The sequence below is a fragment of the Osmia lignaria genome, chromosome 9 (assembly GCF_051020975.1).
Source record: "Osmia lignaria lignaria isolate PbOS001 chromosome 9, iyOsmLign1, whole genome shotgun sequence".
Taxonomy (NCBI): domain Eukaryota; kingdom Metazoa; phylum Arthropoda; class Insecta; order Hymenoptera; family Megachilidae; genus Osmia; species Osmia lignaria.
In genome coordinates this window covers 3717927-3741827 of record NC_135040.1, presented here as the reverse complement: position 1 = coordinate 3741827, position 23901 = coordinate 3717927, and the positions used below count along the sequence as shown (strand labels likewise).

At 38.2% G+C, this 23901-nt stretch overlaps 3 protein-coding genes across 14 annotated transcripts; all 3 read left to right on the top strand.

The window, feature by feature from the left end:
- Nucleotides 1-1696: 1696 nt before the first annotated feature.
- Nucleotides 1697-2957, top strand: RpL35A (ribosomal protein L35A). 2 transcript variants are annotated; one of them, XM_034316756.2, is made up of 4 exons: nt 1697-1843; nt 2304-2560; nt 2649-2807; nt 2891-2957. In XM_034316756.2, exons 2-4 carry the CDS (start codon nt 2306-2308, stop codon nt 2912-2914), a joined length of 438 nt encoding a protein of 145 aa, XP_034172647.2. In that variant the 5' UTR covers nt 1697-1843; nt 2304-2305; the 3' UTR covers nt 2915-2957. The 2 variants fall into 2 exon arrangements, with proteins under 2 accessions (XP_034172647.2, XP_034172655.2); XM_034316764.2 differs by lacking the exon at nt 1697-1843 and adding an exon at nt 1959-2112.
- A 688-nt stretch (nt 2958-3645) lies between these two features.
- Nucleotides 3646-12605, top strand: NKAIN (sodium/potassium-transporting ATPase subunit beta-1-interacting protein). 3 transcript variants are annotated; one of them, XM_076690256.1, is made up of 7 exons: nt 3655-4127; nt 4932-5069; nt 5145-5225; nt 5297-5488; nt 5565-5625; nt 6357-7005; nt 10179-10322. In XM_076690256.1, exons 1-7 carry the CDS (start codon nt 4074-4076, stop codon nt 10186-10188), a joined length of 1185 nt encoding a protein of 394 aa, XP_076546371.1. In that variant the 5' UTR covers nt 3655-4073; the 3' UTR covers nt 10189-10322. The 3 variants fall into 3 exon arrangements, with proteins under 3 accessions (XP_034186832.1, XP_076546371.1, XP_076546370.1); XM_034330941.2 differs by lacking the exon at nt 6357-7005 and having other exon boundaries at nt 3646-4127; nt 10179-12605; XM_076690255.1 differs by lacking the exon at nt 10179-10322 and having other exon boundaries at nt 3658-4127; nt 6357-9486.
- A 787-nt stretch (nt 12606-13392) lies between these two features.
- Nucleotides 13393-22466, top strand: GLS (glutaminase). Of its 9 annotated transcripts, none has more exons than XM_034330857.2 (12): nt 13394-13629; nt 15256-15353; nt 16861-16896; nt 17351-17450; nt 17543-17685; nt 17846-18219; nt 18295-18575; nt 18638-18814; nt 19472-19632; nt 20269-20394; nt 21141-21281; nt 21399-22466. In XM_034330857.2, exons 1-12 carry the CDS (start codon nt 13537-13539, stop codon nt 21577-21579), a joined length of 1911 nt encoding a protein of 636 aa, XP_034186748.1. In that variant the 5' UTR covers nt 13394-13536; the 3' UTR covers nt 21580-22466. The 9 variants fall into 9 exon arrangements, with proteins under 9 accessions (XP_034186757.1, XP_034186748.1, XP_034186738.1 ...); XM_034330847.2 differs by having other exon boundaries at nt 20251-20394; XM_034330901.2 differs by lacking the exon at nt 13394-13629 and adding an exon at nt 13997-15149 and having other exon boundaries at nt 20251-20394.
- The last annotated feature ends 1435 nt before the right edge of the window (nt 22467-23901 follow it).

Sequence of the window (23901 nt, the reverse complement as noted above, 5' to 3'; positions counted from 1 at the left end):
TGTGCCAAACTCCGCTGACATCGGGGACCACACCCGAAGCCGGCACTCCTCGGGCCTCGTTCAGTAGAGACCGGGGCCCCAGCCCCGGACCCCTACGAAATTCCTTTACATCCCTCGTTCCCTTACATCTCTGCATCCCTTACATCCCTGCATTCTTTTCATCCCTACACTCTTTTCATCCCTACATTCTTTTCATCCCTATATTCTTTTCATCCCTACATTTCTTGCATCTCTTCATCCCTTAAATCCCTACATTATTATCATCCCTACACTCTTTTCATCCCTACATTTCTTACATCGCTTCATCCCTTACATCCCTACATTCTTTTCATCCCTACATTCCTTTCATGTATACATTTCTTACATCTCTGCATCCCTTATAATAAATATATTATAAAGACTGCTTCGAGTAAAGGTAAGTAAAGGTAAGTTAGTTTTCGCGAAATTCTCGAAAAAATAGCGCCCCCTAGCGGCAAAAATGTGAACTAAAGTTTCGATGTCGCGTCAGCGCCATCTGGTTTCGGAAAAAGGAACTAAACCTTGCTCAGTTTCTGGCCCTCTGGCGGCAACAATGTGAACTAAAATTTCGATGTCGAATCAGTGCCACCTGGTTTCGGAAAAAGGAACTAAACCTTGCTCAGTTTCTGGTCGTCTGGCGGCAAAAGTGTAAACTAAACCTTGCTCAGTTTCTGGCCCCCTGGCGGCAAAAATGTGAACTAAAATTTCCATGTCGAATCAGCGCTGTCTGGTTGCGAAAAAAGGAACTAAATTTGTATAAAATCGCAAGCCTTCAGGGAGGTACTGGGATGTATGGAATGCAGAAATATAAGTGATACAAGGATGTAAAGGCATGTAAGGGATGCAGGGATGTAAGGAATGTTGGGATATAAAGCAGCCCGGAATGTGTGGAATGCAGAGATGTAAGGGATGTAGAGATGTGAGGAATGCAGGGATGTAAGGGAAGCAGAGATGTAAGGGATGCAGAGATGTAAGGAATGTAGGGATGAAAAGATTGCAGAAATGTAAGGAATGAAGAGATGTAAGGAAAGTCGGTCTGTAAGGAAAGTCGGGATGTAAGGAATAAAGAGATGTAAGGAATGTAGGGATATAAGTGATGAAGCGATGTAAGCAATGTAGGGATGAAAGGAATGTGGGGATGGAAAGAATGTATGGATGAAAAGAATGTAGGGATGAAAAAAATGCAGGGATGTAAGGGATGAAGAGATGTAAGGAATGTCGGGATGTAAGGAATGTCGGGATGTAAAGGATAAAGATATGTAAGGAATGTAGGGATATAAACAATGAAAACAATGAAAATGATATATTTGTGAATCACAAACGATTTCCAATCAGTTACAGTTAGCAGTTATCGCAAAATCTGTTTATCATAAAAAATTACTAAAAAGTTTCGGCTCACATCATGACTGAAATAAAATTGGTAATTACAAAAGAAGTAATTTGTCACAAACGTTAAAAATAGATTCACAATCAATCACAAATGATTTGCAAACGAAATACACTAAGAGAAATTAAAAATAATCATATTTTATTATTCCTTCCGGCTAACTTCATGTAGGTCGGTAATCGACCCTTCGGCAGTCGGTAAGTTAACGAAGCGCCGCTTCTATACAGATGGCGTAATGGCCGATGGCTTGGGGTGGTATGGACCCCAAAGCACACTTTTTGTATACCGACATTATGGCATACGGGGTGTCAGGGACCACAAGCTAAAATGTGCTACCCATAGACTTTCTATAGACTATTACATATACCTTCAGGGTGCTCGATGTTGTACCTAGAGGGCTACGGTTTCCTGTTTCTTTTAGTCCGCGATATACATCCGGTATGTATTTCGTTTCAGATCTGTGTATTTATTGTTTAAAATATATTAAGTTAATTAAATGGATAAATTAATAATAGTGCTACATCGTTTATAATTGTTCTTAGATATCACTTAATTGGTCTTATATTAAGATTTCATGTATTTTCCACGATTACAATGGATTAGAACACGCTGTTTTTTACACGGCACCCATAGACATAACTACAGATTTACTGTATTTTGTTATAAAGTGTCTAAATACATTTACGTTACACCTTTTTCTTAAATTAGTAAGCAAGATTGTGTAGAAGATATCTCGTTTTCATATAGTGATCCTTTATTTTCTGTTTTTTATCATTGTTTGACAATATTTGGCAACATAACATAACCTAAACCATTTCATTAATTTGAAAATTTATTTAGTTGTATTCTCTACATGTTTAAACAGATTACATGGTTTAAATTTGATTTGTGTCACTAGAAATGGCAGACGCAACTGCAGAATCAAAGGCCAAAACGAAGACAAGCAAAAAACCGAAGGAGAAACCAGTCGAACCTCTTCTAAAAAACAGACCTTTCAAAAGGCTCGGACGTCTTTATGCTAAAGCCATTTTCACTGGTTATAAACGAGGACTTCGTAATCAACACGAACATACGGCTTTGCTCAAAGTTGATGGAGCAAGGACAAAATGTGATTCAGATTTTTATGTTGGAAAACGATGTGTTTACGTGTATAAGGTAAGTTTTATTATTTAAGTAATATACTTTGATCTAAATTAAATTTAAACGATATTATAATCGTAGTGTGTTTGTTAATTTTCTACAGGCCAAAAACAAGACACCTGTTCCTGGTAAAAAAGGTAAAAAAACAAAAGTTAGGGCTATCTGGGGCAAAGTAACCAGACCTCATGGAACCAGTGGTTCAGTACGTGCTAAGTTTAAGAAAAATTTGCCAGCTAAAGCTATGGGTCACCGTATCAGAATTGTAAGTTATTTAATACGTTAACTAATTTATGGACTTGTATATTATATGTGTTAGGGTTTAACAATATTTTTATTTTATTACAGATGATGTATCCCAGCCGGATATAAATTTATCTTGTATAAAATAAATAAATACCATTTTGGTACTAAATCGAAGTTTATTTTCTTTCCCAATTAGATATTCGTATGTTAGATATTTTGTACTGTGAATACGGGATAAACCTTATAATGTTCCATTTTTAATTTATATAAAAATGTAAACTAGGTAATCAAAAGTAATGACTACAGATCTATAAAGACGACTGTACCGAGAACTGTGAAACTGCCGCGTATGCTGTATGCGCGTAGTGAGATGAAGGTAAGAGGAGCACGCCTTTATCGACAGTGAGAATCATACCGACCTTCGAAACCTGCATTACCATCGCTCCCACAGCGAATTCGACCATTGTGCCCTCTATACAAAAACGGCGGAAACTACTCGATAACTTACCGACATATCGACTGATCTCCCGGAAGTCGATAAGCTTCTATCGTCATTTATTTAAAAAATAAATGAATTTAAAATTATATTAGTGATATTTATTTAGCAAGGAAACATTGCAGATGAGTTTTCCTATGAAATTTTAAACAACTATTTTTATTCCAATAATCTCTACGTACGTTATAATATATCTAATTCACATTTCTTTGATCGTATTATGCAAAAATGTGAAATGCATATATGCACCTTGCATATGTCACCATTCATAAACATCGAAATGCATAATGCATTCCTCGCATAGTGAATCAAAGCTGTAATAGGAGGTTCCCCTCGTACTATACAACCCGCTCAATGTACTCGTTACGTTCGAGGGGAATATCGCAAATAAAACATTCTCCCACTCGATGCGTTTTCGCGATTAACAAGTTGGCAAGGTTAGAAACAATGGGACCTGTTACTTACACCTAACCGACCGAGTGGAGTGTGGGAACGACTCGGTGATATTACGTTTAAGTGTAGGACGACTCATCGGGAATAAACTGTACACGTAGTCCGTGACAAAGCGAACGGACGGTTGGCTGACTACAAAATCATACCGCGAAAGAACCGAGTGCATGTCACTTGCACCAGTCACCCACGAGAAAGGGACGGAACAAGTGTCGAGGAAATATGGCGGCGCATTGGAACGTGCCACAGTGATGCAGCGTACGCGTAGCGAAATTCTCTACTTCGATTGACCAAAGAGACAGTGGCCTCGCTCGTTAAACATCCGTCTGGCCAAATGACATGGGAATTTGTAATCGAAGGCACTTTCTGCTGACAATATGCATCTTACAACTTGTGAGTCTCCTCAATGAAGAAACTATTACTCCGCTATCTTTGCGATCGTATCGATACGCTAGCTGACTCGTCTATACACGTAGCGTTTTTCCTGTACAATGAGTCATGTCTTTTTTTTTCTGACGAAATAATTTTCATTCCGAGATTCGTCTGTATTGTATTTGTTAAAGTTTTAATATTGCTTTATAGAAACTGTAAAGTAATTTCGAACGTTTTTATCGACGAAGTTACGGCTGGATGATGCACCGTACACACTTGCTGGATTATCGTATCGTTTTATCGACCCAGGTCGCATGGTTTATCTCTATGGGGTATAGAGATCCTCGTAGAAACCGGGCGAACCATTTAAAGTCGCTTTTCCTACTTTCTATTGCTTTCTTGCGCTTATTAGCTGGCATCGATTCGTTCTACATCAATTTACCGTGCAATAATGCTTTCGCAAATGTAAAAATATAACGTAATAATAGGTATGTCACATCGATAAGATCGATCAACTTGATATTGTACAAAGTACAATGGAGGGGTGTTTGAAATCGAGCATTTAAATATGAAAATGTCTTGTAATTATTTGTTGTTTGCAATTTTGTTTAAAAGCAATAAAACTTCATAAAAAGTGAAGATTGTTCATGGACATTTATTCTAGCTCAGTAGGTAATTAATTGAGCATTTAGAATGTAGGGCAATTGGTCCAGATTAAGAATGTGCACATGAAGGAGTTAGAAGAAATTAGTATTGCAGTAGACTGACTCATTTACTTTGAATTTCTAAGGTTTTATTAATAGCTACTTCATTTTCCTTTTGCAGATCACTACTGTAGAGCGCCAAGTTTTCGATTTTCTGGGCTTTATGTGGGCCCCGATACTGGTCAACTTTTTCAACATTATATTTGTGATCCTAGGGTTTTTTGGGGCCTTTCAATATAGACCTAAATATATCATATCGGTAATTGAGATTATCAGCTGTATCTTGATGGGCTTATAAATTGAAACTCATGCTTTTGTCTTTCATTTGTTACAGTACTGTGTATGGAACACACTGTGGTTGGGATGGAACATTTTTATGATATGCTTTTACCTCAATGTGGGTATATTGGACAAAGTAAGTATTATTTATATAACTTTCTAACTTGAATCCTGAACAATTTGTAATAATCATTGATGATCTTTCAGAATAGTGATATTTTAAACCTTGGTACTGGTAGCTTTTCATGGTGGCACGTCAATGGACCAGGCTGTAAAGCTATCTATGATGTTACCGAGCCAGAATTGTTCAGACCAGCAAGACCTGCGAATGTAACAGACTGTGTTCTGGACTATGAAGTAGTTGAAATTTTACATGCATCTACACAATGCATCTTAGGTGTAAGTATAAGTCGCGCAATTCCTACTAGAAGTACAATAAACTATATTATTAAAAGGAATGATTTATATGTTCCAGTTTATTGCAATTGTGGGTGGTATTTGTCTAAGTAAAGTTTTTCTGGAGGAAGATGATAGTTGTAAGTATCCAGTTCATAAAGTATTTGTTTTTATTATTGCCAGTGTCAGATTAGTATAGGATTTAGTTTTTGGAGTGAGATTATTTTTAGTTTCTATCTTGGGGTATCATTTGGTGGTAAGTTTGGGTGATGTATTGGTATTGGTAAACCAGATTTTTGGGAAAAGATTATTAATTAAACTCGCGCGAAAAACTTGATTCAAACTAGTGCAATGATAAATCTTTTTCCGTATTTTATTGCCACAATTTCAAGATATATTTCCTTCTACGAATTTCAGTATTTTCTTTTCAATATATAATCTCTTAAGATTTATTATTGCTTGAAAAGAGGGTTGTCGGTTACAGTTGATTTCATTGGTGGATTTGATCCCCCATTTTGGTAAGTGCTTTGCCTGATCCATGGTTTGCACGCATTTTATCCTTAAGCACGAGTAAGGCGCATTAGTATCTTGTTATTCAACGAATACCTCGAGCAACGCGTATAGAATGTCTCAGTGTATTGTGAAACAGCATTTTGCATCTTGAACCGTACACAAATTCTGTTTCTCTTTTATATTAGTATAGCATGTATCGTTTGAAAACAACTGCATATAATACCATTGGTATTATTACAATGAAAATAAGAAAGTACCCTTGGTTTTTAATTATTGACAAGATAAGAACAAGAATCAGCAGCCTTTTTTGACAATATTAAATTCGATCTAATTCAATGGATTCTACGTCATATTTCAGTTGACTTTGTGGGAGGTGATGACTTTGGGTTGGCAGGCCACACGCCGTTGCATCCTATGTACGTTAGCTACTCGGCTCTTCCATCACCTGCCCACCCTCAAAAAAATTCCGCTCAAAATTACCCCGCAGGCACAGCTAGCTCTCATCAGTCCGTTTGTCACGATAACAACAGCTTCTCAAAGAATACCGACAAATTGTTCAATAGCTCGGTACGAAGTAAGAACAGTTTCAAAAACGACACGATAAGAACGAATCGAAGCAACCAGTCGAATCGCGATCTGAAGCAGGTTGATTATCCGAACGATTATTCGAATCCTCTGGACCATTTGCAAAGACCGGTATCCCCGTACGACGAGTACGATTCGTTGGACAGTGCTGCTAAATTGAGATATCAAAAGAGCAAAATGTATTATCCTCAGTCGTCGTCATCGTCTAGGTACAGTCCGGTCGCATCGCCGCGGATCAAATCACGGCCTGGTGCTAAGCAAAGCAAAGCCTCGAACAAGCCCAGAGTGTTCACCGATCATGTCCGCGAACAACCGTTGAGATCGTTTTATTCTGATCCCAGATTGGCAAACGAGAATCAACAGAACACGAACGAACAAGAGATACAGAACAGGGCTAAACGTGACAGTAGACCTCTATCCTTGTACGCCAGTAATTTTTAAACGTATACTGTGTTCCCCTTATTTCCTTTGCGTAGGACATTTGTATACGACATTTCTTTCATTATTTTCTAGTGAAAACATGAGAAAAGAAAAAAAAGAATTATACATACGACTGAGAATTGGTTACACGTGCGTGCTTAACAAGTGTAACGTTTAATTCCTATACTTGCCAAATAGATAGAACAATTAGAGTAGCTAGCATAGGGTGCCTACAAATGATTTCGACCCACTTTTTCTTTATTCTTGTAACATCACACGCGATAATGCCTATTCGTTTGCCTATTTGTTTTAATTAGAAAGCGTTGACTGACGGTGGATCGAATTGTGTGTTCATTAGCACTATTAATTAATTTTCTTTTGCTTTCGTGTTCATATTGATATACACTTTTCGATGTTAGAGATGATCGAGCATATTATTATTATATAGAAATGTTCATTTTAAATGTTAGATTACATACATGATGCACTGTGATACGTATAGAAATATGGATCATGTTTGTTTAATGAAACTGATGGAAGGTTTTTAATATACAAAAATAGCATGAATAAAATAATTGTTATTTGTGAACGTAGAAAAACGTTGTAGAGTGTCGTACAATTTTACAATTATTTTGTGTCGATTTCTTTGGTCTGGCTTACATGTCACTTGATCATTTTTTTTTTTTTTTACGCTATTATCTTTTTTTTTTTAATTAGCGATGGTAAGAAAAAGAAAAATTCGTAAGGTGCTGCGAGAACTTTGGATTTTAAGAGTCTGAGCATTCGGTAGTGCATGCTAGTACTTGTTTCTATTTTTTTTTTCCTGTGTAAGTTTAAGGTTTATTTTACATCCCCCTTCGAGCAACGAATATACGCGTGCAATTGGAAAACCGTAAGATTTCTCTAGGATTTTTGTTAACTTTCGACATTCCACGTGACGAAAATGAGAAATCTGAAGTGACGATAATTGAATTAATTAAACGAGTAGTCGTTTGTTTCTTGATAGGCTGCATACATTAGTGATTATAGATAAATGGCTAACGAAATTAGAAGTAAAAAAGTTAATCGAGTGTGATGAGTAAAATATGTTAAAATCAATCAGCCATAATTTGAAGAAGAGTTAATTAACAAGTTGACTTCCACGAGTATCCCAAGCTTCGAATCTAATATAATCGAATACTGAAAATTGAAGAAAATTTTTAATAACAAAATTGGATTAAACTGGAAAATGAGGTTCTTATAATTTTTGTTAAAGTACGTCGTGGCAGTCAGAGCGTTAATTAAGTAGCCAACAATGCGTACGATGATTGATCGATGAATATTTCATACGATCCAATAATAGTCAACAATTACAATATGCAACGCAAGCTGAAACAGGCTTCGAATTTCTCAAAGCCTACGGTAATCAATCGAAACTGTTGATTGTTTAATGTTTTACAACGTGAAATGACGTCATTGGTATTACAAAAGAATTACCAATAGAATAGATCCTTATATTATTGGACATTTTTTCATCACACTTGATTGTACCATCTATTGTTAGCCTTGTTCGCGACTTACGACACAGAACCTGTGCATTATTTAAGATATTTTTCTATTATCTTTTCTTTTTGCGTTAAGTAGTCTTAATCAACGCATTATTACTTATTAGATAACCTGGTGAAATATTTGTTGCAATATTTGTTTAGGATATGTCACGGTTCGTTACTTATTACATTAGGTTGTTGCATATCAAACGAAACATATTCCGACGAAATTTCATGACATAAAAGTATTCTGAAATTACACTTACGATACACCATTTTAAAGCTTGAAGTTTAGAGAAAATAACTATATAAATGTTTCATGAATATTTTTAATACAAAATGATTGGTTGCTAGTCAAAGCAAACAACGATAGATTTCGAGAGATAAAAGTTCAGATATAAATTCATGATATAAAAGTATTATAAAATAATATTTATTATACGTCAAATTAAAGCTTAAAGTTTCAAGAAAATGACTGCATAAACTATCGATTAGTATTCCTAACGCAAAATGGTTGATTTCCGGTTACAGTACCGAATAGACCAAAGTTTCTTTCCAAATTTCATTTACGGTTAGAATATTCCACAAGGATTACTGATAATTTTCTATAAAATTTAGTTATTTATCAAAATTATAATTTTCTGAGTCACTTCATTTGCAACAACCTGGTACTTGACTTGATAGAATCGCGAAGGTTTGCTCACTTGAACGACCACGTTTATTATTGTACATACGTAAATGTAGTTGCGTTTGTGCGTGTGTTTCACGTGATTTATTTATAAAAAAAGAAAAAAAAAAAGAGAAACGAACGCAGTTTCATTGTATTCACAGTAAAGGATTTAATCGGAGGAAACACTTAGCAATTACGCGTTCAATCAACGAGTCACTTCAGATTCGTCCGAATGTGTATGTAGTACAATCCTCTCCCTTTTTCTTTAATTTTTTTTTTTTTTTTAAGTCTCGTTCGAGCTTGTACAGTAGTGTAGTTCGTTAAGGGCGCGTAGATCTTAGTTTTATATATTTATTTTTACTGTATCGTATGATTTACCTTGGTGCAGTTCATTGGCGACAATAAACGTGCAATGCCTACTACTTGCTTGCTTTTTTATTTATTAACCCCAATTCTTTTCTTTTCTATCCTTCTCATCTAACATTCTCCATGCTCTGCGCTCTTTTTCGGGGATACTATTTTTATTTCATTTATTCGTTACTTATCTCGTGGAATTTTCGAATCGATGGCTTTCCGGGTGATTTGTGTCCAGAATAATAACAGAGAATCATTAATCTAACCTTTGTGTCAATATTCAATCATATAATTACAGTAGATCCAATAGAAACATCAGAAATGACTACCCAATTATTGACACAAGGGTTAAAGGTGACCAAAAAAATATACCAGTAATAAAATCATCTGAAATGTTCATTCTGCATGTAAGAGTCAATGATTTGCATTAATCTGTACCTGAACCATGTGTGTCTAACCCTGAAGCTTGTGCCTGGTGTGCAGAACAGAGGTATCCTGGCTTCCATTTCCTCCATGAAAACGTCTAGAGGGGCAAGATTAGTTTAGCAAAGGACCCAGGCACAAGTTGACGAGGTTTGTCATCGAGCGTTCCTCATCAGTGACAAGACATTTCTTTCCGCCGCAGTGCAAGCTAAACGGAAGAAAAAGCAGCCGAGGCCATTGTACAGCATCGAGTACTCGCAACCCGAGCCACCAGCCGTCCACGACGAGAGCGTGTCGCCGAAACCGATGACACCCCGAAGAGTGAAGCGAAGATCAGTGATATCGAGGGATGGAACGAGAAGATCGAGTCGCAGGAGCTCGGTCAGACAGTCCCGAAGAAAGAACCCAGTAAATCGTATAATGGACCAGCAGGAGAGCTTATATGCCAATACGACGCCTAGCAATCTGACCAATCAGAACGTGAATTCTCTGTCGCAAGGTACGTTGAACTACGACAGGATCTCCATGACCTGGGACAGGGACAGGAACTCGAACTGGCAGCCAGAGGCTGTCAACATGGCAGTGTCCTCTCCAACGATATGGAACCAGGATTCCTCGAATAATTACTCCAACACGAGTAATTACACCAATCAAAATTACCCCAACTGGGATGCTACTAGTTCAACCAGGAATCTCACTGATAATTGGCAAGCAAACGAGCTGAGCCCAATGCAATGGCAAGGGCAGAGCAATCCTACATTCCAACAGACCAGCACTCAGAGTTTGAATGGAGAAGACCTCGATGAGATTTATAATAATCGACCGGCCAGCGCTAGATCCAGTTACAGCAATTATCACGGAGTTAGGGCTACTCCCCAGGTGCCCAATAGAACTGACATCGTTAGACAGAGTCAGAGACAGTTTGTCCTGAGCGGACCGCCGGCTTATCAGGATACAGTGATCTGAGGGACTGTTGGATGTGGAATTTTGATAATGTTTCATGGTCCTCGGTCAGGACCTGTTCCGGAAGGAAGATTTTATCGATCTTCATCAGCACTGCAATTAGTTACGTAAGGGTTAAATAACGCACTGATTCTAGAATATCTAATTCTTAACTTTAGATGTTGAGAAATCTTCCTTCTGGATTGTAAACAGAAGTCTCAAATAGTGTTGTTGGTACAACAACTGATATGTTACTATATTCCTACAGTGTACTTGTACCTTTAAGCCATCAGTAAGTGAGATAGAAAGCTCTTCTTTCTAATTGCTTCGCTGATTTTCAAGCTTTACTCGACGACAGTGGATCTTTTTGTTCCCTGTTGAATCTCGTTATGTACTCTCTAAGGTTGAAGCCCCGAGGGGATGCGTTTTAATCCTCTGCAGTCTAAATTTGTTTCCTCCAATTTCCCGATGGTGTTATACATTAAAAATACAAAGTAAAAATTCAGTCTTTGTAATTAAATAAACGGTGGACTGCAGAGGATTAATAGTATTTAAAATATCTCGCTACTTTTACAAACTTTGCCTTCTTATCTCAGGATTTAACGTCTCGGATTTTCTCTTTTTTCCCCCAAGAAAAAAATTTGATACGATACTAATTAGATATCCGCAATTAACTTTATTACTTCATATTTAGGCCGAGTTATTTCACGATATTTTATACGAGAAATATGAAATTTCATACGGAGAAGATTATTTTTTAATTTTTTTCCTCGTTGCAAGTGAACAATTGCAATGGCCACATTATCATCGTCATTCAAACTTTTACTCATCTGTAAATATCCTGCCCACGGTCATTGTTTCAAATCATGTTCACTGTACAAAACAAGACAATCATCCTTATTTATACCCACGAGCCTTAAAACAACGACGAAGCCTTATGGGAAACTTTTACAACAATTATTTTCGAAAGGTTTTAACGAAATGTTAAACGACTGATAGTCTTCCATGAGTCAAGAAAAATGTATCAAAATAGTGTGAATCATATTATGCGAATGAATTCGTGCGAGTATCCTATTGAAGAAAAGATGCACGAGATGTGCAATAAGAGTTTCCCCCCAATCAAAGAGCGATTAACAAGTATCTTTTTCATATGGAAAATCAAAATAGATTACGTTGATGATTGTATGGTGTGCGAAATGGAAACCAAAGTATTAAAACATCGATGTAGGTTAACGATAATACTTGTAATATTCTTATGTAATTGTAAAACTGCCTCAATTTTTCTTTCGACTATCGTACAACGTAGGGTTAAATTAAATTAAGCGCACGATTTAGTGATTTAAGTACTTAATGAGCTTCTTCACAATTCACGATAGGTATTGTTTTATAATCGTAATCGTCCATAATTTTCAAGAAAAATTAGTGATACAGTTATTTATAATTATAAGTACATTAGCGTTTAATTAACTGGCAGCTACCTTTTAATTACAATTCAACAATTAGCGTAAGACTTATTGTCACAAGTTTGTACTTATTTGTTTTGCGCTCAGGATTCGATATTATTTTATTAGTTACACGATAGTTAATCGTTAAGCGACGGTGAATTGTTCAACGTTTTATTGTTGTTCATACTGTACAATCTTTATCAGGAAGCAATAAGTGCGAGACAATAAACGTCGAATGTTCAAAACTCTATTGATCAATTGATTATTTGAAGCAGTTCCTTTCAACCCTTTCCTTCAGTGGCGGTTCGCGTATAAGCACTGTGGAACTGCAGCACCCACTATCTCCATTTGATATTATCGATAACATTTAATATAATGAGTCTTTGTTTCTTTAATTCTTTCTTTATACTTGTACAATATATAATCCTTAAGCTTAATGCCAGTAGCCATCTCCCAGTTGAAAATCTTTGTATAGAACTGTGCGCTTCACAGTTCCAGCGGCGTGGTATGCGCGCGCATGCGCACATAGGAAGCTGCGCGCGAGGCTGCGCAGTAGAGAGAACACTGTCGCTCTCGGAATGCCGGTCTTTTAAAACAAAGGCTAAAACTTTCTTGGAGCAGCACCCCTACTAATTTTAGCTACGAGCCCCCACTGCTTTCCTTACTAAATCCTTTCTAATTAAAAATATCAAGAATGATAATTCGAAACGGAAAAATCTACTACCCTAATGAAAGGGTTAATCGAAGAAAGCCTAAATAGTTCCATAATCCATCATCGCCTAAAAATGAGCCCTCAAAATAAAAATCCTTCCTCTAGTCCTCGACGAGTGATCCGATTTCACCCCCCACAGCCCCTAACGATCTCCCTGAGCGGAGGAACCGCTGTCAACCCCACCTCGGGAGGAGGTTTACTCCACTTCAGCATCGACGAGGAGACAGCTGGTCCCCATCGTGAATTTCCCAATGCCGCGACGAAATCGCGCATGTGCCCTATCGTGCCGGCTGCATTCCCTGCTGCCAGACGCGACCCTTACACCGCAGTACCTCTTCCTCGTCGGGACGCCGAGGGTGCACCGTACGTCGCGACGCCGCCAGTGAACGCATTCGCATCAAGCGTGTGTGAAAGTGTCAACCGATCGAATCGTATCTAGCGAGGATTCTTTTCAGGATCTAATGAACCGCGAGGCGATCGTCAGGGGTGCGAGGATGCTGAAGATCGTCAAGGCTGGCTCGAACGGACTGAGAAGGCTGCACACCAGCAGTAAGGTGCGACTAATCGCGACGGATATTATCGATTCGAGGAAACTGCGTGAAATTTCGCCCTCCTTCGTCGATCGTTAACTATAGCGCTGTTGGAAAAGAGCACTCCGTTTCTCTAGTTTCGAGGACCATCTACTGGAAGTAGATGGAGACAGATCGAATGGTTCTTCTGGAGAACAATGAGATTCTTATGGCGACAGGAGAGTAGACGATCAGGGGATTGCTTGCAGATGATTAAAGACTTGGATGATTGAAAAGGAAGAATTGCTAATTGATTAGAGACAGCTGTTGGAACGAATGAAAAAGTAGGATTCAGAGATTTCTGAATAATAATTTTTATCTCCATCTAAAATTTTAGACTTCATTTTTTAGACTGATGTACGGATGTTGCCGGAAAGATTCAGACTGTGTACAGACATTGCTCAGCCAAAGTATAAATAATATCTGATGTCACAAATTGTTGAGTTAATTTTGGCAATGTCGAGGTCATTTTGACGATATATTCATGATATTCTATTCTGAACAACAAATGATATTTTCTGAAGAATCTTTCAAGGTTCTTTGAAGAATGGTACTCGGTATTGAAAATGGCTGAATAAAAGAAGTAAAAGAAAATTATCGACCAGGATTGCGTCGAAGCGTTAAATTTCCTTTACCTCTCGCGTCCACGTGGGCGACGACAATGGCCTATTTCAACGACAGAAATACCCTAACGCGATGTGACAGCGAGTGCCCTCGAATTGGACGACTGTTAGAGCCGTTCTGCGCGATAAATTGTTGCCAATGATCGATATCATCCATAGGATCAATATTTGCTTCGACGAGTAAATCAAATACAGATAATTTTCCAGTGTTCCATTTCAGACCTCTGTAAATAATTGCGATAAATTTCCTCTTGCTTAACGTTTCATATTTTATCAATTTCTATATATTCATTTCATTTTGGCAAATGGGTATCCAAATTTAAAAAAGGAAATAGATTTTAGCAGAGATGAAACAAAAGGGTTACCGGAAATCTAGGTCAGTGGTTCGCACAAGAAACTTGCGTTACCCAAGTTTTTGTTTTCCTTCGTTGTATCTTGGTGATCTGAATCAAGGGTACACGTGGCAGGTTTCGGCTTAGGGCATTAAGGGGTTGATTCATCGAGAGATCAATACAGCGTCGAGCAACCCTCTTCCACCCTTCGCACCCTTTAACAAACCCGAAATTCTTCAACTTGAATCGTTGAACCGGTTTCGCGAAAGCGGAACCGTGTTTTTCCACTTCGATACACTCGCGATTAAATGGCCGTTTTTTAAACGACCGGTCGAAGTTCCATCTCGGATGCTTGTGAAATTCGTGAGAAACATTGCTGATAAACTCCACTTTTTCAATAATTAGTAACGATTAACCGATCGATCGGGTCACCGTTCAAATGGAAAAGAATTATTTTCAAGCATTGTATGCACTTCACTCTAGCAAAGAGTTAACTCATGCCAGGTTAATGGGTTAATTGGTTGATGAATAAATAAATCAAATTCCTAAGGTATAATTAGAATTTCCTTGAAATGGAAATTAAGGAAACGGCGAGTTAGAACGAAAGTGTACCAAGTGAAAATTAAATCAGTCCTCTCAATTTCAATTAATTACAGAGACGAGCTGCTGTACCAGCTTCGAAGAAACTCGGAAGTGTTAAATACTTGGACGCTGCTTTCGGAAGTGCCTTAGAATTGGAACGAGCGCAGACACGGTAATTAATTCATTTTTTTTAATCACCCACGTTACGATCGAAATCGTGAGATACAACGATGCAAAACTACTTAGCTCTAATTGCATCAATTACCTTCTAAATTGTTCTCTCCTCAATTTTTGGGTCTCGTGCGAAACACCCTCGTGTTCTCCGTTCTTCAAGTGTTCCTTTCGCAAATTGTCCGTGAGTCGTTTTACAACTCTGAAAATGCAAGAATGTAATAAAGTGCATTTCAAATTCGATTGCACAATTCGAAGGAGAAACGGAAACATTCTGATACGAGTCAGAGTAGTTGAACCTTGTCAATCGATGCAATAGTCTCGGTGGTTGCTTCGAAAAGATAAAGAAAAATATCTAGGTAGAACCAAGACGACGATGTTGGTTTGTTAATTGAGAACCGTTGATCCCAGTAGACCCGGTCGCAATTTATCGTCATTGCTGTCCATTTAAATACGTTCCGAAGATACGTCCCTTTGTTACCCAGAATTTTGTTCCATCGAATAGACGGAGTTTCGAGGATCTTCAGTTCGAACGAAAGTAACCATAGTCATCATTCGTTTCGAACAATGGACGATTAGTTGCAATTAAAACAACGATGGACAGTTTCGACTACAGTTTCGTGGACGATTTCGTTGATTTTCGTCGATGCTTTTGGTAAGAAACTACTTCCTCGACTTCCATTTTCTATTTTTACATGTTTATGAAAAATCGTTTTACCTATTTGCTTTGCACTTTGCGCTTTGTACGTTCGAAGAAAAGGCTGAGTGTAAAAGCTTCCGTTGACTGAACGTCATTCTTGAATACACAATAGTTCTAATTGAGTCTAATAAACGCCTTGTCATATATGCGACACATTGTGCCACGTCTCTTCTATTCCTGTTATATGCAACTGTCGAATATTTTCTAAAAAGAATCTAAAAAAGCTTAGAGGGTCTTCAAATAAATGACTGAAGATTCGCAAAATTCTTCTTTTTCCATCAATTTTCTATTCATATGTATATTATACGCCCTTGTTTGTCTGTAATTTATTATGCAACCACACCACTGTGGTAATATCAATTTACCCAAGAAATTTACCAGCTGTGCAGAATGCATTTTGCTACTTGTTGGCGCCTTCGCTATTTCTGGATTTCCTCTTCGAGTGGGGTCGTTTTCCCAGCTGATATAAGGTCGTTTTTATCGTTCGTTCTCCATACACTGCAAACGAATCGTGATTGAACATTGCATAGATTTTTCGAAGTGAACAAAACGAAGTGAACGATAAAATAAGTTAGTCATGAAAGACAAGAGCCAAAGCATCGTTGTATCTGATTCCGAGATGAATAATGAGTATTCGGATGAGAATCCGGAAATGATGCCAGCAAAATTTTCGGAGGATTATTCGATAAGAACGAAGATCGCGTGTACCATGTGGCTGGAAAAGCAGGGGTACAAAACTAGAAGGATGCTGGCACGTTTTCTTAGGTAATTCTTTCGTTAAATGATCAGTCTCCTTTCGTTTTTCCAGCGATTACAGCTTCATTCATGACAGCCATTACATGTAGTGAGTACCATGAAAAACATTGGTTGCAATAATTGCTCGTAATCTTCGTATATGTATATTTTGTGGTTTTAATGTCATTTAAATTGAAGAAGATAGAATTGAATTTTACAACAGCGTAAAATTTAGTATCCCTCTCTGAGAAGCCTTAGAACGTAATTTTGCAGCTTTCATCTTACGTAATAATCCTTTTTTTTTAGATTTAATTGCATCAAATATTTTCCTTTTATTTCTGCTTAGTTTATGCAATAGAAAACTTAGTGATTTCCCAAGTACGTGAATTTAAATTTTAATCTGTGAGTGAATGTAGATCAATGAAGTTCTCCAAAATACCAAATTTTGGTACCAATTTCATAATTTATAGAATTCACGACGCATGAATTTAAAAAAGTTTGCATGGCTTTTAAGAAGAGAACAATTCGATTGCCAGAAGCTAATTTGTTATTAATAATTCTAGCACCAGGGATCAGGATCAAGCGACGAACGCGGAGGATGTTCTCTTCGATATGTTTAAAAACGAAGAAACCGGTCTCCTACCGGTTGGCAAGTTTTTAGCTGTGAGTGTACCCCTCGACGACGTTTAATATAAAATCATTCGCTAAATATAGTTGGTCGAGGATTTTTACAGTCGTTCTTTTTTACCTTTCAGGCATTGAGGACGACCGGCTTACGAAACGACGACCCGAGACTTCAAGAATTCACGGACAATCTGCGAAAGGAACACTTGAAGAGCGGGGGACACGAGGGGGTTTCGCACGAGACCCAAAAATTGAGCAGAGAACAGTTTAGAAGGTAATTGATGCCTTTTTAATGAAAGGAGATTAGGCTCAAGATTGAGGCTCTCTCCATGGTCCGCCGTCCAAAGGGTTAAATAGTAGACCAGAGTTAATACTGGATTAATTAATAAATTAGTTCGCAAAGTTTGGAAAAAGATTGTCAATTTCTGTTTCAGAATCATAAGCCCGAATATAGTGCTGATTTCAAGAGCGTTCAGGCATCAGTTCATCATCCCTGACTGGTCAGGTTTCACCAAGCACATAGAGGATTTCTATTGGAAATGCAAGTCCAACTCGGAGGGCAAGGTCGCCTCTTACATACCACAACTGGCGAGAATGAATCCGGATTACTGGGGCGTTTCGGTGTGCACGATCGATGGCCAGAGGTTCAGCATCGGCGACACCTCGATCCCGTTCACCTTGCAGAGTTGCAGCAAACCATTAACTTACGCCATAGCTCTGGACAGGCTGGGACAGGAAGTCGTACATCAGTACGTCGGCCAGGAACCATCCGGGAGAAATTTCAACGAGCTGGTGCTCGATTACAACAGTGAGTTCTCGATTTCAAGATCTAAAATCCTAATAATCTTGCATATTAATTAACATGAAAATTTGCCTTTCGTAGAAAAGCCTCATAATCCGATGATCAATGCGGGAGCAATCTTAGTCTGTTCCCTCTTGAAATCGTTGATCAAGCCTGAGATGACCCTCGCGGAGAAATTCGACTTCACGATGAATTATTTCAAGAGATTAGCAGGCGGAGAGAATCTCGGCTTCAACAACGCCGTTTTCTTGTCCGAACGAGAAGCTGCGGACAGGAATTACGCTCTTGGTTTCTATATGAGGGAGCACGATTGTTATCCTGATAAGTCCAATCTCCGAGAAATAATGGATTTTTATTTCCAGGTAAGTTTTTTTCCTCTTCTTCTTTTCCTCTTATCATTTTTAACAATCTATTTTCTGTCCAGTGCTGTTCCATGGAGGCAAATTGTGACACAATGGCGGTGATGGCAGCTACTTTGGCTAATGGTGGCATATGTCCCATCACAGAAGAGAAGGTTTTAAAGCCTGACAGCGTTAGAGATGTGCTGAGTCTGATGCACAGTTGTGGAATGTACGATTACAGTGGTCAGTTTGCGTTTAAGGTGATTTTCCGATGAATTAATTAACATTTTTGCTGCCAATCTCGCGCCAGCGCGATGTGGGGCAATAACTGTCAACACATCCTCTCGTGACCGACAGTTAACCCCAGTTAAAAGATCGATTGATTGAATTTTTTCCTCGATTTTGAGGGTGACTTTCTGCCCAACGAAAGTTAGTTAGCATCCACGCGCACATGTACACCTTTTTTCAAATCTCGTCTATTTTAAGCTTTTTACATTATTTCTTTTATATTTGTGTGCCATAACTCTTAAATTTTTCCCATTTATATAACATTTCTCACTTATTTCATTTATATTCCCCATTTTCACTATTCGCTATTTGTTGCCAACAGCATACGGTAACCCATCTTTTAGCGAAACCGTGCCCACTTAGCTTGACTTCGGTGATCTTACGGGTACCGGTATGGCCTAAGTGGCTAAAGCCGTTGACTTAACCCCTTAACGCACAGTTTTTTTAAAACAAACCGGCCAAAAAGATCAATTTTTTTTTATGTAAATACCACGCCGCTCGAATTATCTCGAGTGTGCACAGTTTGGCCTGTTTAGCGAGCTTGAATTAACTCGAGCGTACAAGTAAAGGGGTTAATTAAAAGAAATCCCTTCTGTCTTCGATACGAAAATGTGCGTTTTTGAATGCAGGTTGGCATTCCGGCGAAGTCTGGCGTATCAGGGAGCCTGCTGGTAGTCATTCCAAACGTGATGGGCATTTGCACTTGGTCGCCACCGTTGGATCCTCTCGGTAATTCATGTCGAGGAGTGCAATTCTGCGAGGAACTCGTGACGGAGTTCAATTTCCACAGGTACGATTTAATTTAATGGTGAACCACTTCGTTTAGCATGGCTAGCATAGACGCAATCAACGAGTTACACTTATACAAAAACGATTAGCACACTAACAGTCACTAAACAATGTCCGAGCTTCTGCACGAGGCATGTACCTCTTGAAACAACGAAACAAAAAAGGAAACAATACATTACACATAGAAAAGAAATTAGGATCGCGGGGAAATTGTTGAGACCAGCTTCTTTAACACTAGAACTACCAAACCAGTCAATAATTTCTTATTTTAAATTATAAATTTTATCGAGCTACTTTTGTTGAAATGAATGTTGGCTATTGTTTTCTATTTAATTTTCTAAATTATTTTCAATATTAAAATAAATGCATATCAAACATCGGTAATTCTAGTGTTAATTTCTGCTTCGATGAAAGTAATTCGAAACTCGATACCAGTGATGATGACACATTAATCGATTCTTTATTTTCCCTCCTTTGCTTTTCTCACAACCCTATGCTACACACGTACCCCGCACGAATAAATCCAACCGACGAACTCTGTCTCTCTGCCTTTGCTCTTCTAAATCGTCTGTGTTCATATCTATCCCGTCGTTTTTCCATCCCGTCCCGATTAGTGTAGCACCTACTATGATCACAGGTACGATAACTTGAAGCACGCGACGAATAAAAAGGACCCGAGGAGGCACAAGTACGAGACCAAAGGCTTGTCTATCGTTAATCTATTGTTCAGCGCCGCAAGCGGGGACGTGACTGCGATGAGGAGGTAACGATTAATTACCTCTTCTTAATCACAGTAAAGATTCGATAATTGCGAAATGCTCAGGACCGAATTTTCGCTCATATCGTGCAGTCGCATCGAACGTAGACGAAGCGATCAAGGAGAAATACAAACCATTATACAGTAAAGACTCGATAAGTGTTCAGAAATTAATTGGGACCGGCGAGGAGCATTTAGCGAACAGAAGATTCGATTCTGCAAACCGTTTGTATTTTGTCAACGATGACGAACGTAGAAAGAGACAGTTTGATAAAGAAAAAAGAGGTGAGAGTCGAGGTGGTCGTAAAAAATTAAATGCCTAATTTTTATCTCTAATTTCTTTGCTATGAAATTTTGATTATCAGATTTGTGACATTTTTCTAATTAAAATAAGACCAAACACGATATAATTCGGACCATATTTACCGTGTCACTTTTTTCTAATTTAACAGAAATAATAATGATACATAATAAGATGTTGCAAGTAAATATGTTCCGAATTACGTCGTGTTTGGTATCATTTTAATCAGAAAAATGTCCGAAATATCCTGGTAAAAGTTTTATAAGACAAAAATGAAAAATAACAAATTTAGGTCTTTATTGCATCTCAAGGGGTATACCCCCCATCGGTGGGGATGAGTTCTTCGCATTTATCGTACAGATCCTTTTCGCAATTATCGAATCTTCACCGTATGTCGAATGATCGGCGAGAAGAGAAAGGAAAAACGTAAATGGCATTAAAATAATTTCAGACATCGATTGAGCGGAATGGACATGACACTGTCAGACTACGATGGCAGGACAGCTTTGCATTTGGCAGCCAGTGAAGGACACCTGGACTGTGTCGAGTTTCTGCTCGAACAGTGCGGGGTGCCAGACGAACCCAAGGACAGGTAAATGTCATCCGATTCTCTTTTACACAGTCAATCGACCTGATTTTTTATTCGTACTTTCTCTTTGAGCGCCTCATCTCGAAGAAGGTTTTTTATAGTCACATGAAAATATTGCAGGTGGGGAAAACGACCGATCGACGAAGCAGAATCTTTCGGACACATGCAAGTGGTCGAGTACCTGAACAACTATGCGCTGGCTCGGAAAACGGAAACGGAGAACGAAGAGAACGAAGTTAAGGAAGAAAATACGGATTCGCGGGAAGTTGTGGAAACAGCGGGTCGTACTCCTCTACCTTAAAGAAATCTTTAGATAGGATAATTTTCTTCGTGAAATTACGGACTCAAAAGGATACCTGATTTAGACGGTCCTGCATGAACTGCATAAATTACTTTATGTCGGGGGCCATAAAGGGCCTGCACGAAGGTCCTGTACTGTATACCTGGTAGTATACAGAGCGGTTGGATTGCAGTTTTCCGGGTAATTGATCTCGACTATTTTATCGGATAAATCAAAGTCGGAGAAGACGATAGGAAGTGTCCTGAGGTCGATATCACGTGGCGTTACAAAGTTATGGCCATTTTAAAAATCACAATTTTTCCAAAATTTTCCGATAATTTCGCCATAATAACTTTTGCACAGCTGACTCGTATTAGAGTTTTTCATTTCGAAAATAGTATGATTCACGGAAACGCGTGTCATCCGACTGATTATCGAACGGGTTAAAGTTTGTACCGTGTAATCCGTGCAGGAGGAGCCTAGCTGGCTTCGTGCGGGCCCTTTATGGCCCCGCCATAAATTGCCATAAAGTAATTTATGCAGTTCGAGGCCCACCATTTAGACGAAAGGAACTCAATATTGCAGTTGACGAATTATTTTCCTACGATTTCATTTATTTTTACGATTTAGTAGTTAAGTGGCAGTCTGGGACTCGCTGTAACCCACGATAGATGATAACTTCGTTGAATTTCTTGAACGGATCTCAGGGATGCGATTCTTTTTCTTCGTTTTATAGATTATATGGTCGTTTTCAGTTTCGTATTTGCCTTCTGAAAAACGACGGATTGGGGTTACAGGGTTCTAGCGAGTAATATACTTTACAGTATTATTTGCGTGATTTAATTTGTACCTCATACATTAAGTAGAATTTTTAATTCGTCGAAATGTATTAAAATTTTTCAAGCGTGGACAGCGTTCTTATTCACTTATGTGATATATTCGTTCCTATTTATCTTGCGACGCGTAAAACTGTATCGGTGTAAAGTGAAAATAGAAGAGAAATTTTTCACTTGATTTACCGCAAATTTTTCTTCTAAGTGGATATTAATAATTGAACAGGAATCTCGAACGATCAAACGTTAGCTATATCTTACGTAACGTCGATCCGTTTGCGAATTGTGTTCGTAACTCGTTGTGTTTTGCGACCTTGTTCCATTTAGACATAATCTCGTTCGAAAGCATATTCGTGTGAACAGGAATTGTGAATCTTTCGATCCGAAATGATCTCGCGAAACGAATGGAAAATCATCGAGAAAGAGCAACCTTATTCTGTACAAAATATTCCTCTATGAATGCTTGGCCGATAGGATAAGTTTATCGAGAAAAGTTACAAATGTATAGTCCGTGTCTCTTACCTGATTCTTAGCCACCTATTGCAACATTTCAGCGAAAGTCAATTAATTATTAAAAATTCACGATCCCTTGCCTTACAATATTGTAAACTTTGTTCACTTTCAAAAATTATAAGGCAGTGGATTGAATATTAAATTTGCAATGGGTGGTGTGTTACTATTATATAATAATACAGATGCATAATAAAATATTTTGCAAACGTTCAAAGACAATAATACGTTTACTATATGTGTATACGTGAATTCATCGATTCTTCGACCGATTTAAGTTCAGGTATTTAACAGGACAATAATTTTTCATTAATAGAACAAGTCATTTTTATTCTGTATTTCCTGTTTCAAAGCATAAGAACATGCAAAAGTGGAACGAAATGATAGGTTTATTAAATTCTAAGTTAATTAACGTAAGAGTTACTTCGATGAGGAATCGCTGCAAATATTAATTGTATACATCTCCATCCATGTACCTAAGTTTCATGTGAAATAAATATTTAAAGTACATTGAATTCCGGACGATACACCGTGATTGAGAGAAAAAGACAGCTGGGGAAATAACGGAAGACTTATTTTTGAAGCATCGTCTACGAATATGAACACGTAACAAGCCGCGTATGCTAATTAGTTAACAGGTTCCACCTCCGTGTTTTCGTTGGAGTGCAAAAAGAGATAAAGATACATCGTGTCACGTAAGCGTGGCATTGGGTTTTCCTCGTCATAGAATTTCGAATCGCGTTGACGAGGAGACTCGTTCCGAAAGTGAGTCATCAAGGAGAACCGAGTCAATGAAAGGCTACCACGGGATTCCGTTTCGTAACACCGCGAGTTCCGTATCGCTCGCGAGTTCTCCTTCAGAAATCCAGACGTTTGACCCAGGGATCACGAATCGATCATGAATCTCGAATGAGCTGACTTCGTCAGATTCTCTCGGCAGTTCCCCGTAGTTTTATCAAAATTCTAGAGAAATACGTTCAGCTGATTCGAATTAGATTTT

Bases quoted from the DNA above. Each gene is read 5' to 3' on its own strand.
- RpL35A (XM_034316756.2), top strand. From the start codon at position 2,306: ATGGCAGACGCAACTGCAGAATCAAAGGCCAAAACGAAGACAAGCAAA. The intron at 2,561-2,648 runs GTAAGTTTTATT...AATTTTCTACAG, and splicing joins GATGTGTTTACGTGTATAAG to GCCAAAAACAAGACACCTGT. The intron at 2,808-2,890 runs GTAAGTTATTTA...ATTTTATTACAG, and splicing joins TGGGTCACCGTATCAGAATT to ATGATGTATCCCAGCCGGAT.
- NKAIN (XM_034330941.2), top strand. From the start codon at position 4,074: ATGGGAATTTGTAATCGAAGGCACTTTCTGCTGACAATATGCATCTTA. The intron at 5,070-5,144 runs GTAATTGAGATT...CATTTGTTACAG, and splicing joins GACCTAAATATATCATATCG to TACTGTGTATGGAACACACT. The intron at 5,226-5,296 runs GTAAGTATTATT...ATGATCTTTCAG, and splicing joins ATGTGGGTATATTGGACAAA to AATAGTGATATTTTAAACCT.
- GLS (XM_034330847.2), top strand. From the start codon at position 13,537: ATGAACCGCGAGGCGATCGTCAGGGGTGCGAGGATGCTGAAGATCGTC. The intron at 17,686-17,845 runs GTAATTGATGCC...TTTCTGTTTCAG, and splicing joins AGCAGAGAACAGTTTAGAAG to AATCATAAGCCCGAATATAG. The intron at 19,633-20,250 runs GTACGATTTAAT...CGATTAGTGTAG, and splicing joins ACGGAGTTCAATTTCCACAG to CACCTACTATGATCACAGGT.